The 15,113-nt window shown below is 49.6% G+C and overlaps 1 protein-coding gene across 1 annotated transcript; it reads right to left on the bottom strand.

Annotated features, from left to right (window-relative positions):
* Window positions 1–254: 254 nt before the first annotated feature.
* LOC119898239 (phosphatidylinositol 4-kinase beta-like) lies at window positions 255–12,950 on the bottom strand. Its single transcript, XM_038712424.1, is given in 14 exon segments — window positions 255–873; window positions 954–1,074; window positions 3,361–3,493; window positions 3,581–3,846; window positions 4,441–4,564; window positions 5,484–5,588; window positions 6,403–6,512; window positions 6,723–6,950; window positions 9,065–9,292; window positions 9,853–9,897; window positions 11,054–11,419; window positions 12,293–12,487; window positions 12,489–12,863; window positions 12,866–12,950. Coding segments are annotated over 14 exon segments (2,538 nt in total). The 5' UTR covers window positions 12,926–12,950; the 3' UTR covers window positions 255–691.
* Window positions 12,951–15,113: the final 2,163 nt, after the last annotated feature.

Genomic DNA, 15,113 nt, shown 5'->3' with positions numbered 1-15,113 from the left:
CATGTTGTTTTCCCACATGAACCTCTAAATGTTGGAAGAAACGCTGAAGCCTTAAAGGTTTGAAACATCTAAAAATAATCTTATGAGTATGATGTGTTTTAAAACCCTGAGAACCTGACAGGACTTCAGAAGAACCAGACAACAGGACTTTCCTCTGAGCGCAGTTTTCACTCCAGCAGTACAACACTAGTTCTACTCTGCTGATCAGTTTAAACGTCGGAGGTAAAGACACATGAACCACATGAAGCTGGACCTGCAGGTGGACACTGGTTAGTTTAATGGGTCAGAGGACAAACTGGTTCCAGTCAGTTAGTTAAAACATGAGAAGCTCCGGAGTGGTCCTTCAGTCCGCGGCTCCAGCTTCTGGACGCCGACTCGTTTCCTTCAGGTTCTACCTGTAAAAACTGTCCACCTATTCACATGTCAAACTAAAACTGGGCTGCTCCTCTGATTGGCCAAGAGTCCGGCTGAGCAGCCAATCAGGGACATCTGCCCAAATATGGAAAAACAAGAAAAAGAGCTGGAACCAAACGAGACAAAGAAAGTTCTTTCAACAAAAAGACAACGAGAGACAGACGGAGAGGAGGACAGAGGAGGCTCATCGTCTCTGCCGCCGACTTCTGAGAGCAGGAGGATCATCAGTCTCCATTCACACTCACACACACACACGCACACACACGCCACCGCCGGGTCACATGATGCCGTTGGTGAAGTACTGGAAGCCGTCGTAAAGTTTGGTGGTGAGAGACCTCATGGACCCGTCCACCAGCTGGTCCACCAGCAGCTGCAGCTGTTCCTCCGTCAGACTCATGTGGAACCGCTCCTTCAGGCCCCGCATGGTGCTGGACCCGTGGAAGCAGGGCAGCTGGGTACCTGGCGGGGGGGGCGGCAGTACGGTCATGGTAACGCCAGTCTGTGTGTGTGTGTGTGTGTGTGTGTGTGTGCGTCCTCACCTTGCTGCATGATCTCCACTATCTGCAGGACCCGGTCCATGTGTTTCCTGGCTGCGATCAGACCCTGAAGCATCAACATCTTATAGTAGTTAAACATGTCGCCGTCTGGACCGCCCATCACCTGAGAACCACACACACACTTTCAGTAAATATATTTTTATTCTCACACAAGTCCTGTTGAAAAAACCTTCATGTTCCACCAGAACCATGTACTTGCAGCAGCATACACGGCGCTGTTTTACGCAGATGAACAGCGAGTTATTAACCTAAATGTAAAATCATTAATGAGCGGCCACACGGTGGTGCTAACATGACAATGATATCACTGCTGGGAAAATATATCATCCAACAAAAGAAGTTATCGTGACAGGCCAACCTCTGTGGCCACGAGAACCTCCTAAAGAAACACAAGAACCTCCTCAATGACCACTAGAAACCTGAAAAAGACCACTCCAAACTCATAGTGACCACTAGGACCTCCAACAGGAACACTAGAAAGTCCTCGATGGCTGCTAGAACTTCTTACAGGAAAACTAGAACCTCCTACATGAATTCAAATTTATTTATATAGCGCCAAATCACAACAACAGTTATCTCACAGCGCATCTCACTTAACACTAGAAAGTCATTGTTGGCCGCTAGAACCTCCTACAGGAACACTAGAACCTCTTCAGTTGCCACTAGAACCACCTACAGGAACACTAGAACCTCCTACATGAATTCAATTTTATTTATATAGCGCCAAATCACAACAACAGTTATCTCACAGCGCATGAACACTAGAAAGTCATTGATGGCCACTAGAACTTCCTCGATGGCCACTAGAACCTCCTACAGGAACACTAGAACCTCTTCAGTTGCCACTAGAACCACCTACAGGAACACTAGAACCTCCTACATGAATTCAATTTTATTTATATAGCGCCAAATCACAACAACAGTTATCTCACAGCGCATGAACACTAGAAAGTCATTGATGGCCACTAGAACTTCCTCGATGGCCACTAGAACCTCCTACAGGAACACTAGAACCTCTTCAGTTGCCACTAGAACCACCTACAGGAACACTAGAACCTCCTACATGAATTCAATTTTATTTATATAGCGCCAAATCACAACAACAGTTATCTCACAGCACATGAACACTAGAACGTCCTCGATGGCCGCTACAACTTCCTACAGGAACACGAGAACGCCCTCGATGGCCGCTACAACTTCCTACAGGAACACGAGAACGCCCTCGATGGCCGCTACAACTTCCTACAGGAACACGAGAACGCCCTCGATGGCCGCTACAACTTCCAACAGGAACACGAGAACGCCCTCGATGGCCGCTACAACTTCCGACAGGAACACGAGAACGTCCTCGATGGCCGCTACAACTTCCGACAGGAACACGAGAACGTCCTCGATGGCCGCTACAACTTCCGACAGGAACACGAGAACGTCCTCGATGGCCGCTACAACTTCCTACAGGAACACGAGAACGTCCTCGATGGCCGCTACAACTTCCTACAGGAACACGAGAACGTCCTCGATGGCCGCTACAACTTCCAACAGGAACACGAGAACGTCCTCGATGGCCGCTACAACTTCCTACAGGAACACGAGAACGCCCTCGATGGCCGCTACAACTTCCTACAGGAACACGAGAACGTCCTCGATGGCCGCTACAACTTCCTACATGAACACGAGAACGCCCTCGATGGCCGCTACAACTTCCTACAGGAACACGAGAACGCCCTCGATGACCACTAGAACCTCCTACAGGAACACGAGAACGTCCTCGATGGCCGCTACAACTTCCTACAGGAACACGAGAACGCCCTCGATGGCCGCTACAACTTCCTACAGGAACACGAGAACGCCCTCGATGGCCGCTACAACTTCCTACAGGAACACGAGAACGCCCTCGATGGCCGCTACAACTTCCTACAGGAACACGAGAACGCCCTCGATGGCCGCTACAACTTCCTACAGGAACACGAGAACGTCCTCGATGGCCGCTACAACTTCCTACATGAACACGAGAACGCCCTCGATGGCCGCTACAACTTCCTACAGGAACACGAGAACGCCCTCGATGACCACTAGAACCTCCTACAGGAACACGAGAACGTCCTCGATGGCCACTAGAACCTCCTACAGGAACACTAGAACCTCCTCGATGGCCAGTACAACCTCCTACATGAACACTAGAAAGTCACTGATGACCGCTAGAACTTCCTAAATGACCACTAGAACCTCCTACAGGAAAACTAGAACCTCCTCGATGGCCACTAGAACCTCCTACAGGAACACTAGAACGTCCTAGATGGCCACTAGAACCTCCTACAGGAACACTAGAACCTCTTCAGTTGCCACTAGAACTTCCTATAGGAACACAAGAACCTTCAGATGAACTCACATCAACAAACTCCGTGGTAAGTTTGAAGGCCGATGTTTCGAAGCCGAGGTTCTTGGGAGAACTGGACAGGATGAAGCCGAAGTCAATGTGGATGATGTGACCCTCAGCATCCAATAGGATGTTCCCGTTGTGCCTGAAAGGACAGGTCACAACATGAGAGGGCTAACAGGAACGGTGTGTGAGCAGGCGGAGCTGAGACCACGTGATGTCATCCTCTCACCTGTCTTTGACCTGCAGCAGGTAACAGATGAGGCTGTACCCGGCGCAGCTCTGGACAAAGTTCCGCTGAGCAGACAGGAAGGCCTCGGTGGTCGGAGCACCGTGCTCCTGCAGGAAGTAGTCCAGCAGAGACAGCTGGCTCTGCTTCTTCACCTGATGGAGGGAAACGGCGTTCATCACGGGCTCAATCATCCCGCTGTCCGACGACAGCACAAGGATCTTATAGGGCTTTATCCAGAGGGGGACGCGCTCCTGCTCCCAGATAGACTGCAGGGGGGGACAAGGATTTTACATGAAGAACACCTGATCCATTTAGCTGTATTTGATCTCAATGTTGTCTTTTCAGCAGTAACTCTGTGCTGAGACAGGAGTCACACCTGAACTCAACTTGCTCTACAGTCTCAGCTGCTTCACCTTTCTTACCCTTTTTCATATTGCAACAGTCACCAGGAGGTAACACTGAGGTGTAGCCTCTGTTGTTCACTTTTTCTCAACAGTCACTTCCAGTTCTACTTTTATTTCCTTTGAATTGAAGCTTTGCAACGAGAAGCCGAAGGAGGAAGGACTAGGAGGAGGGAAAGGGAGAAACATGAGGAAGGAGAAAAAAAGAGCAGTGAAGGAGGGATTTGAGATGAGGAGGTGGAAGTGAGGAGGTAGAAGAACAGAAGGAAAATGGATACACAGAAGAAGAAAAAGAGCAGGATTATGATGACGAGGAGGAGGGTGGAGATAAGTAGAGGAAGAGAAGAAGAGAGGAGAGGTTTGAAGGAAGAGGAAGATGGGGAAGAGGAGAAAGGGTAAAAGAGCGCAGAGCTGATTTTGGTCAGTAGTTCTCAGTCAGTAGTGATGTCACGGGGTTACCTTGAGCTGCTGCAGCACCTGGAAGGCGAGCAGCTCCTGTCTCAGGTCATCTCCACATTTAACGATAACAGACAGCAGCCTCCAGTTAGGAAGGTGACCATAAGGAGATCCTTCTCTGATCCTCCTACAGGTAAACACAGAGCAGTCAGAAATCCACCGTTGGAAATATACTGTCTGAAATATACAGTCAGTAATACACCGTCAAAAATATGCCGTCAGTAATACACCGTCGGAAATATACCGTTGGAAATATAGAGTCAAAAATATGCCGTCAGTAATACACCGTCGGAAATATACCGTTGGAAATATAGAGTCAAAAATATGCCGTCAGTAATACACCGTCGGAAATATACCGTTGGAAATATAGAGTCAGTAATACACTGTTGGAAATACACCGTCGGAAAAAAACAGTCAGAAATATACAGTCAGTAATACACCGTCAAAAATATACCGTCAGTAATACACCGTTGGAAATATAGTCAAAAATATGCCGTCAGTAATACACAGTCGGAAATATACCGTCGGAAATATACCGTCGGAAATATACAGTCAGAAACAGATTGTCAGAAATATACAGTCAGAAACAGATTGTCAGAAATATACAGTCAGAAACAGATTGTCAGAAATATACAGTCAGAAACAGATTGTCAGAAATATACAGTCAGAAACAGATTGTCAGAAATATACAGTCAGAAACAGATTGTCAGAAATATACAGTCAGAAACAGATTGTCAGAAATATACAGTCAGAAACAGATTGTCAGAAATATACAGTCAGAAATACACCCTCGGAAACACACAGATATTCACACATCCTCATCTCAATGCGTCATAACTGACGCTTTCAGACAGCGTGACAAAGCGTAAGGATTTTATGCTAAAGGTACCCTTCAGCGTCCGTATGAAACGCCCCTGTTTCGGTCGGTATACGACGCCCTGAGATGAGAACAGGCTGGAAATATACAGTCAGAAACACATCGTTGGAATTATACAGTCAGAAACACAGAAATAGGCAGTTTCAAATACACCCTGAGCTCCACCTACCGGACCTTCTCCTCCCAGGGCTCCTTCAGGGCCACAGCTGACGGGTCCTCGGGGTCCCGTCTAAAGGTGGTAGGCGCCTGAGCCAGCTGCTCCGACAGACGCCGCCTAAAACATGCAGAGGACAGCGTCACGTTACCTACTGTTTGGTTAGACGCAGATTCTTCTACTCATTACTAATCTGACGGAAAATACTACAAGCTGACTGACTTTGTCGCTGGGTGCGTTTGAGAATCTGATCCTGATCACGTAGATCAGATTCACCGACTGTTAGTGAGTCTGACAGCTGGTCAAACAGACAGGAAGTCTGATGAGCGTCAAAGATTAAATCCTCTGTAAGTGTTTGAGTGCTGTAACGTTTGTGGATTAAAGAAACGTCCGTCTGTGGACTCAGATCCTCATCGAGCCAGTAGCCAGATTCTTTTTCAGGTTTTAGAATCAAAACGTCAGTCGGTGCTGTGGAACAGAAAACTGAACTATTTGATCAACTCCGAATGTGTGTGAACATTACTGGCTAACCTCCAACAGGAGGTGTGTACTACATGTACTGTGGTCTGTACTACATGTACTGTGGTCTGTACTACATGTACTGTGGTCTGTACTACATGTACTGTGGTCTGTACTACATGTACTGTGGTCTGTACTACATGTACTGTGGTCTGTACTACATGTACTGTGGTCTGTACTACATGTACTGTGTGTGTACTACATGTACTGTGGTCTGTACTACATGTACTGTGGTCTGTACTACATGTACTGTGTGTGTACTACATGTACTGTGTGTGTACTACATGTACTGTGGTCTGTACTACATGTACTGTGGTCTGTACTACATGTACTGTGGTCTGTACTACATGTACTGTGGTCTGTACTACATGTACTGTGGTCTGTACTACATGTACTGTGTACAGTGTGTACTGACCTGATGTCTCCAGCAGCGATGAACACCGGCTCTTTGCTCTCCAGGCTGGTGATACTGTCCACTGAGAACTGACTGATGTTATCGCAGCTGTTGGTGTGGATCTCTGGGAGCTGAAGACAACAAAATTCATTCAATAATTAAAAAATAAATAAATAAATAAATTCATGTTGTAGTTATTTCAGCGCGAGGGTTAAATTCGCGTTTGGTCTGAATGCTGCATAAGAGCCACTTATCACAATATTCCTTCATATTATTGAAGCAGATTCAGTGAACGTCCTGTAATACCGATGACATCACATCCTGTCCGACCGGCCTCTCACCTCCACCTGCAGCTCTCCGATGTCGTCCACAGACCAGGCCTCGTCGTCGTTGTCGTAGTTTGGGACCGTGGAGAAGCTGCCGGCTCTCTGCTCCGCCGTCATGCCGCAGTCCGGCAGGTTCTCCACAGAACGGGTGCTCCTGATCCGGTTCTCCGGGATCCGCATCGGAACGCTGGACGTCTCAAAGTTCTCACACTCCAGAACCTCCACGTAGATCAGGTACGGAGCCTGAGGGGTCACAGGACACAGGTCACATGACAGGCCGAGGTCATCGTGTCACAGCTGTGTGTGAGGTCATAAGAATATCTGGATTTGGATTGGATGTCATAATATAATCAAATATAATTTGTGTTTGAAGCTTGAAGAGAAAAAGTCTGAACTGAACACAAACTTGTGTTCAGAAAACAGTTCCTGTCCCCACTGCCCGGTCTCCAGGTAAAACTCTCTCCTGTCACATGACCTCATTCAGCTCATCGAATCAAGACGACTGAACTTAAAGCTCTCTGTTTGTTGGCACCTTTACACGGAGTCAGGCCGCCATCTTACCTACAAACCCCTCCCAGTCTGACACCTGAGGAACAGGTAGATCACACGCGTGTGTTCAAGTCTTAACTTCAGCGTATGACAGCGTTTATTTCTGACATCACGTGTGTTTAAACCAAGCAGGAACCTCCAGGTCTGAAAAGTGAAGCACCTTAAACCTGCGTCCTCTCCAGCAGCCAGCAGGGGGCGACTTAAACCTGCGTCCTCTCCTGCAGCCAGCAGGGGGCGACTTAAACCTGCATCCTCTCTAGCGGCCAGCAGGGGGCGACTTAAACCTGCGTCCTCTCTAGCGGCCAGCAGGGGGCGACTTAAACCTGCGTCCTCTCCTGCAGCCAGCAGGGGGCGACTTAAACCTGCATCCTCTCTAGCGGCCAGCAGGGGGCGACTTAAACCTGCATCCTCTCCAGCGGCCAGCAGGGGCGACTTAAACCTACGTCCTCTCTAGCGGCCAGCAGGGGGCGACTTAAACCTACGTCCTCTCCTGCAGCCAGCAGGGGGCGACTTAAACCTACGTCCTCTCCTGCAGCCAGCAGGGGGCGACTTAAACCTGCGTCCTCTCTAGCGGCCAGCAGGGGGCGACTTAAACCTGCGTCCTCTCTAGCAGCCAGCAGGGGGCGACTTAAACCTGCGTCCTCTCCAGCAGCCAGCAGGGGGCGACTTAAACCTGCGTCCTCTCTAGCAGCCAGCAGGGGGCGACTTAAACCTGCGTCCTCTCTAGCAGCCAGCAGGGGGCGACTTAAACCTGCGTCCTCTCTAGCAGCCAGCAGGGGGCGACTTAAACCTGCGTCCTCTCTAGCGGCCAGCAGGGGGCGACTTAAACCTGCGTCCTCTCTAGCGGCCAGCAGGGGGCGACTTAAACCTGCGTCCTCTCTAGCGGCCAGCAGGGGCGACTTAAACCTGCGTCCTCTCTAGCAGCCAGCAGGGGCGACTTAAACCTGCGTCCTCTCTAGCAGCCAGCAGGGGGCGACTTAAACCTGCGTCCTCTCTAGCAGCCAGCAGGGGGCGACTCCAGCGGCTGCAGAAAGAAGTGTGATTGTATAGAAGTCTGTGAGAAAATGTTTCTACTTCTCAGCTGATTTATTCCCTCAGTAAACACTTTCCTGATGAGTTTATGGTCTCAAGTCTTCAACTTGATAAGGATAGAGGCGACTCGTATCACCCAGCTGCTCATTTTTTCAGGAAGTGCGTTTTGTTTTAAGCCTGTTTGTTGCTAGCTAAAATTAGCACCACAGCTAAGCACAGTTGAACTACAGATGCACCTTGCTAACCAAGCTAGCTAGCTCCACCCTCTCGTCCAAATATGGTCAAATCCAGTTCCAAAAAAAGATGGCGACAGTCAAAAAGCCAAACTGGAGGCTTCAGAACGAGAGTCCACAAACCAACGGGGAATGCCACAGTGGCCCCGCCCACTTCTGTTCAACCGTGTTTGGCTTGGACAGTATGTCAATTTTATTTCTATGGCACATTTAAAAACAACAACAGTTGAGCAAAGTGCTGAAAAGGGTCGATGTCAAACATAAATAATAAAATGAGCCAAAGTGAATCACAGGACAGAAACAACAGACACAACAGAAACCAGGTCAACGAAGGTTAAAAGCTGCTGCAAAAAGTCTTAAGCAGCTTTAAACGTTTGTAGGGTCTGTGCAGCTTATTATGCCTGAGGAGGCTGTTCCATGGGACGGGGCGCCCAAAGGCTCCATCGCCCTTATTCTTTAGCTCTGATCTCGGGACATCCAAGAGCAGCTGATTGTTGACCTCAGTGTACATACAGAGTGCGTGTGTGCGTGCGTGCTGGTCACCTTGTCTTTGGAGTTTAACACCACGGCCTGTGTGTGCGGCACTCGGACCACATGGTGGTCGAAGGCGGCGGTGGGCAGCCAGACCCGGGCCGGCAGCTTGTGGTTGAGCAGCGACAGTTCTGAGATCAGCCGCTGGGTCTTCTGCTCTTTGGTGGGCAGCGTGGCCAAACGCTTCCCGATCCCCATCAGAGACTTAATGAACTCCCTCTGAGGCGCCAGACGCACCGGCTGCAAGAGAGACGGGGGGCGTTAGAGGACTGCTGAGACATTTGAGCAGGTGGAGGTCTGACATCCACAGGTCTCGTTTAAACCGCTTCCCCTTTTCAATGGAGTGCTACTTCAGTTTATAGCCGAGAGGAGAGAGAAGCAGCATCATGACGGCGTTTACCTGCTCAGGTGACAACCTGCACACAAACATGACGCTGTTACCTGCAGCCGCCAGCAGCAGGACCCCGATCAGCACCAGGACTTCCACCTGCTGCCTTTACAGGAGCTGATCTGACTGGCTGTTCAGGTGTTAATATATAAGGAGACATGACACCGGATCAGCACCTGATTGGTTCCCCCACAACATCAAACAGCTGATTGGATCCAACAGAGAAACATAAAGAAGGACTGGAAGAGACGGTGAGGTCCACAGACGTGCAGCCGCTTCAGCTGTTTGGTTTCATTTCTGTCTGAGCGTCTGAACGTCTGGGACACCACCGCACCCTGAACCAGAACCAGAACCCACAGCCTCGTTCCCACACTGCACCCTGGAGAGAGAAACGTGACGCTGGTGGACTTACGGGACCAGGCTCCAACTCCAGACTGTCCGAGCTGGAGCCGCTGTCCTGAGGAGGTCAGAGGTCAGACGGGGGTCAGGTCCACATTATGTTAGAGACATCAAAGTGATTTGGTTTATTCAGCTCCTTCCAGACCAGACGCAGGGCAACAGGACTGCAGCTAAACCTGATGATCTAACAGCGGTGTGTCAGTGTGAACGCGCCCTCGAGCTGCAGTCAGCTGCTCTGTTAACATTAAAGTTCCCCGGCTGCTCCGCCTCAGCTCTCTGGGAACTACGGAGGTTGCTGAAGAACAGAAAGTGCTGCTAGCTGCTGGTATCTAATTAGCTAAGTTAGCCCGGTGGTCACAGCTGGGCGGGGTCAGCGTTTAACGTCACACCTCTACTCTAAGCACTGGAGGTTTCCAGACTAGGATAACGTCCGAGAGCGGCGCCGGATCGGGCCTAAAAACCCGAGCCGAGCGAGCGCTCAACGACACAGAGCTCGGCAGCCTCCCAGTGAACACGGGAGGAACAGAACCGAACACAGACCGACAGGGAACACAGCCCCGAGGAGATTTACAGAGTTTGTTGATGGACAGATACATTTACTTTTTGCTAAACCGCTAACTGTATCTGTGGCTAGTTAGCTCGGTTAGCCGTGCTGCTAGCTGTCCTTTATTAGCCGAGTCAGGCGCCAGGAGCCAAGCCCGGCAGGAAAACCACCTCGTACTTGTTTTCCCTATCATCAAACTGCAGAAGGGGAGGGACCTCTGACTCATTTTCAAACTTGTGAAAATGGCGGCGGAGGAAGCTGCAGCGCGTTGCGATCGTAAAAGCACGTTCACGTTTATTCATTTTAATAAAATCAATTTGAAGTCAATTAAACAAATAACGCCGATAAAGATCCGCCCGGTTACAATCCAGATGTTGTGACCGTGTTCGATCTGAGGCAACGCCACGATGGTGAAATGTACGCTCCAAGTACTCTGTGTACACGTACTGCTCGATTAGTGTCACTGCGAAGCGGCGTGCGGCACAATGGTCGTTTTATCTCGATGAACTTGTTTTCACGACGGCCGTCCTGCATACCAACTGCAGCTCGGTTAGCTTCTCTGTTAGCATCTGGTCCTATATGACCCTTATTTAGCTTTAGTCTCGTCTCGGACTCTGGTCTGGGTTCAGGTCCAGGGACCCCCCTGCAGGCGCTGTGATCTGGCTGTTACCTCGTCCTGGCTGCTCTCCACCTTCGGGTTGCTGGCCGTTCTCTTCAGGTTGCTGCTCAGACTGATGCTGACTGTGGCGTCTGATTTGGAGCGCTGATGTGTGCGTTTGGAGGGCGACAGGCCGTGCTCTCCTCCCAGGGGCCCGGGGCCGTTGGCGGGGGACATGACGGGACAGAATGGGGTCAGAGTCAGAGGTTCTCTGCGAGCTCGGGGGCCCGAGGGTTTGAGCTCGTCGGACAGGATGAGTTTCCTCAGTTTGGTTCCTCTGGAGTGCCGCTGGGTGGAGATGTGCATGTCGGAGGAGTAGGCCCCCAGGAGCCAGGCGCAGCGCAGGCTGAAGGAGATGCTCTGTCTGCAGCGGTGAACCTGCAGACGACACGCAGGGGTTAAAGGCACTTAAGAATGTGAGACAATGGACGTTCTGATGTGTTACGTTCTATGTTGTTGTTGTTCTGGATGTGATCAGATATCGGCTGGTTTTAATAAGAATGTGTAGAATTTTCCTGTACGTGTCTTTAAATGAGTTTTCCCTCTGAGCCTGAACTCATTTATTCCTGACTATATTCTGAAGGTTTGTCCATCTCGCATTCACAGCCTGAACTAGAGAACATTTTATTCCCAAAACCAGCTCAAAACGTGTTGTTTATTAGCCTGTTACAGTAATAATAAAGAGAGAAATCCAGGCTCCCTCTGGAAAAACATTTCACTCTCATGTGTCAACAAAATAGAACAATAATTTTGAACCCGACTTAATCCAGACTTCAGTTCCTGAAATAGATGCAAATTAGCGCATATTTCATTAGATGCTGCCTCATTTGCATATTTAAACATAAGATTTCAGAAAACCTGTCACACAGAAATATATTGTCTTAATGTCAGCAACCAACTTTTTCACATCTCAACGTGAACGAGCTGCTTTCAGAGAGAACCTTCACCAAACAGCCGGATCCCCGACGTCAACAAGATCTGCAGGCTTACTGATTATTACACACGTCTCCGTTTCAGAAACCTGCAGCTCGTGAGGTTTAGATATTCAGAGATTAACACCTGCGCGCTGCGGTTAATGATTCAAACGTGGCGCTCTGGTCTGAGCGGCGTTACGCTGCATCTTATCATCGAAGAGGTCGCTGTAACGGTGATCAGTGAGTCAACCAACTGAGTAAACTGAGCAGATTCAAAGCTGGACGCAGGTGTGATAATGTGCTGTTTAGCCACGCCCCCTGCCCAGGCCACACCCACCACGTATGGCTTGATGGCGTCCCCGACGTCCTCGTCCATGTGGATGTACATGTTGAGCAGCTGCGGCAGGTAGAAGTCCACCTCCTCGTGCGGGAAGCTGAAGAGCCGGTTCCCGATGTACGCCTGGACGCCGGGCTCCTTCGAGTTGTGCAGGTAGGAGATCGCCATGGAGACGTCGAACAGCTTGGACTCAAAAGAGGCGGAGCAACCACGACTGTTTGGAGGGGTTGTGTCTCTGCCGCTGCCGGGCGCTCTTCACCGAGCCGGGAGCCGGGCCCTCGGGCTCCCGCTCCTTCTCGCGGATCTTTATCGGTCTCACCGTGGCGGCGGGCTGCGGGTCAGGCCCCTCCCCGTTCTGTAGGCCGGCGACATCACTGTCCACCTGCGTCAGCTTGACCTTCTGCAGGACTTCCTGACACGCCCGGTGAGCCACCTCGGCGTCGATCACCAGGCTGAGCTCCCCGACGCCCTCGCTGATGACCCCCAGAGGAGGCGTGACGGCCGGGGGGGCGCCACAGGAGGACGAGGGCGTGGAGGGGAGGGACAGGGAGGGGGAGGAGGAGAGGGAGAGAGGGAGGGGCTGTTCTGATCAGAGGGGGTGGGAGAAAGATCCGGCTCAGTGTCCTCCATCATGGCTGCTGGGAAGCTCCGCCCTCCTCCACTGAAACACAGGTGGAGAAAAGGGTCAGAGGTCGTCAGAGGTCACAATTCACTATTTTATAGACAAAGTAACAATAAATGGAAAAAATAATTAATCACTAAGAAATCGATCGTTGCCCACACCGAGGTCGGCGTGTTCGAGAGGCGCTTTTAGTAAATTATGGTCCCATTTAGAGGAACAGAGACCAGGAAGTAGGAGAGGCTTTAGGGCGGAGCTACAAGCTGATTGACCTTCTTTGGATGGTAGAGACTTGTCAAAGTCAAGGGCAGCTGGACTTGGTTTTAAGATACTGGAAGACGTTTCGTCCCTCATCCAAAGGACTTCTTCAGTTCTGACTGACTGGCAGGGAAACTCAGCTATTTAACCTCAGTGGGGTCGTTGGCCCGGGTCATCGATACCGGCGGTCCACAAACCAACGGGTGACGTCGCCATGACTACGTCCATGTCTTATCTGTGGTTTTAACCAAGCTGAGGTTTGATCAATAAAACATTGTTTTTAATGGGCAACAGTCAATCAGATGAATGTTTGGAATTTAAATCCACAGAAAATGTAGAACCTGATCTGTTACATGGTGGGAAATATAGAGGATGGCGCTACATCCAAAGATAAGTCAGGCAGGAAGGAAGTGCAACCTTGAGATAAAGGACCCACAGGAAGGTGCCGTACAATAATATGCGATCTCTATAAAACAAAAGGAAGAAGAACAAGACGCTGACGTACGTTTTGTCTCGATTGCCATCAGAAGTGTTACCCAATCAGCAGCAGGGTGTAAAAAAAGATCGCTTCTGCATCAAACTCGTCTTTTTCACTGACCGAACTAGTAAAGTGACGAACGAAGCAACGTGTCTACAGCTTCTGTGGTTGATGTTTCACGTGTTTCAAGTTCACTCGCGGCTCCAGCGCTCGTGCACCCGACACAGTGTCCAGACAGTTTCCCATGATGCTTCATGTGATGACCCAAAATCATAAAGAGGTCACACACCAGCAGAGCGTCAGCAGACTAATCAGCTGATCAGTCTGATACCTGAACCCAGGAGATGATCAGGAATAGAACTGCAACAAGTCGATTAATCGATAGCAAGAAAATTAATCGATGAACTATTTTGATAAATCAATTAATCGTCATTTTAAAGCAAAAATGTGGAAAATTGCTTGTTTAATCTTCTTAAATGTGAGGATTTGCTGCTGTTCTTTGTCATTTAGGACAGTAAATGAAGTCTTTGGGTTGTGGACTGTTAGCTGGACAAAATAAGCAGCCGCGCTCTGATCGCTACAGCAGAACCCAAAGTTCTGTTTCATCCATTAAACAAAACATCTGGAACACGTTACTGCTGAGACAATATGGAGATCAGATCCTGCAGAAGTTGTTCTGACATATGCGTTATATATCGGCCGTCAAAAACCTTAATCAGTCCACAGATGTAGTTCCAAGCTCAGAGAAAGAAGAAAGAGGACACAGTGAACAATGTGTGTGTGCACAGTATCTCCTAAAGTGAGTCCAGCCTCACATCTCTGTAAATATCTGATTCTATCTTTTCATGTTTCAACACTGAAGAAATGACCCTTTGCTCCAGCGTAAAGTAGCGAGCGTGCAGCTTGTACAACAGCGTAAAGTAGCGAGCGTGCAGCTTGTACAACAGCGTAAAGTAGCGAGCGTGCAGCTTGTACAACAGCGTAAAGTAGCGAGCGTGCAGCTTGTACAACAGCGTAAAGTAGCGAGCGTGCAGCTTGTATAACAGCGTAAAGTAGTGAGCGTGCAGCTTGTAGAACAGCGTAAAGTAGCGAGCGTGCAGCTTGTACAACAGCGTAAAGTAGCGAGCGTGCAGCTTGTACAACAGCGTAAAGTAGCGAGCGTGCAGATTGTACAACAGCGTAAAGTAGCGAGCGTGCAGCTTGTACAACAGCGTAAAGTAGCGAGCGTGCAGCTTGTAGAACAGCGTAAAGTAGCGAGCGTGCAGCTTGTACAACAGCGTAAAGTAGTGAGCGTGCAGCTTGTACAACAGTGTAAAGTAGCGAGCGTGCAGATTGTACAACAGTGTAAAGTAGTGAGCGTGCAGCTTGTACAACAGCGTAAAGTAGCGAGCGTGCAGATTGTACAACAGTGTAAAGTAGCGAGCGTGCAGCTTGTACAACAGCGTAAAGTAGCGAGCGTGCAGCTT

This window comes from Micropterus salmoides, unplaced genomic scaffold, assembly GCF_014851395.1.
Source record: "Micropterus salmoides isolate LMB-PRFRI ecotype aquatic unplaced genomic scaffold, ASM1485139v1 Ms_hic_scaffold_11, whole genome shotgun sequence".
Taxonomy (NCBI): Eukaryota; Metazoa; Chordata; class Actinopteri; order Centrarchiformes; family Centrarchidae; genus Micropterus; species Micropterus salmoides.
This window is presented reverse-complemented; position numbering and strand designations above follow the sequence as displayed.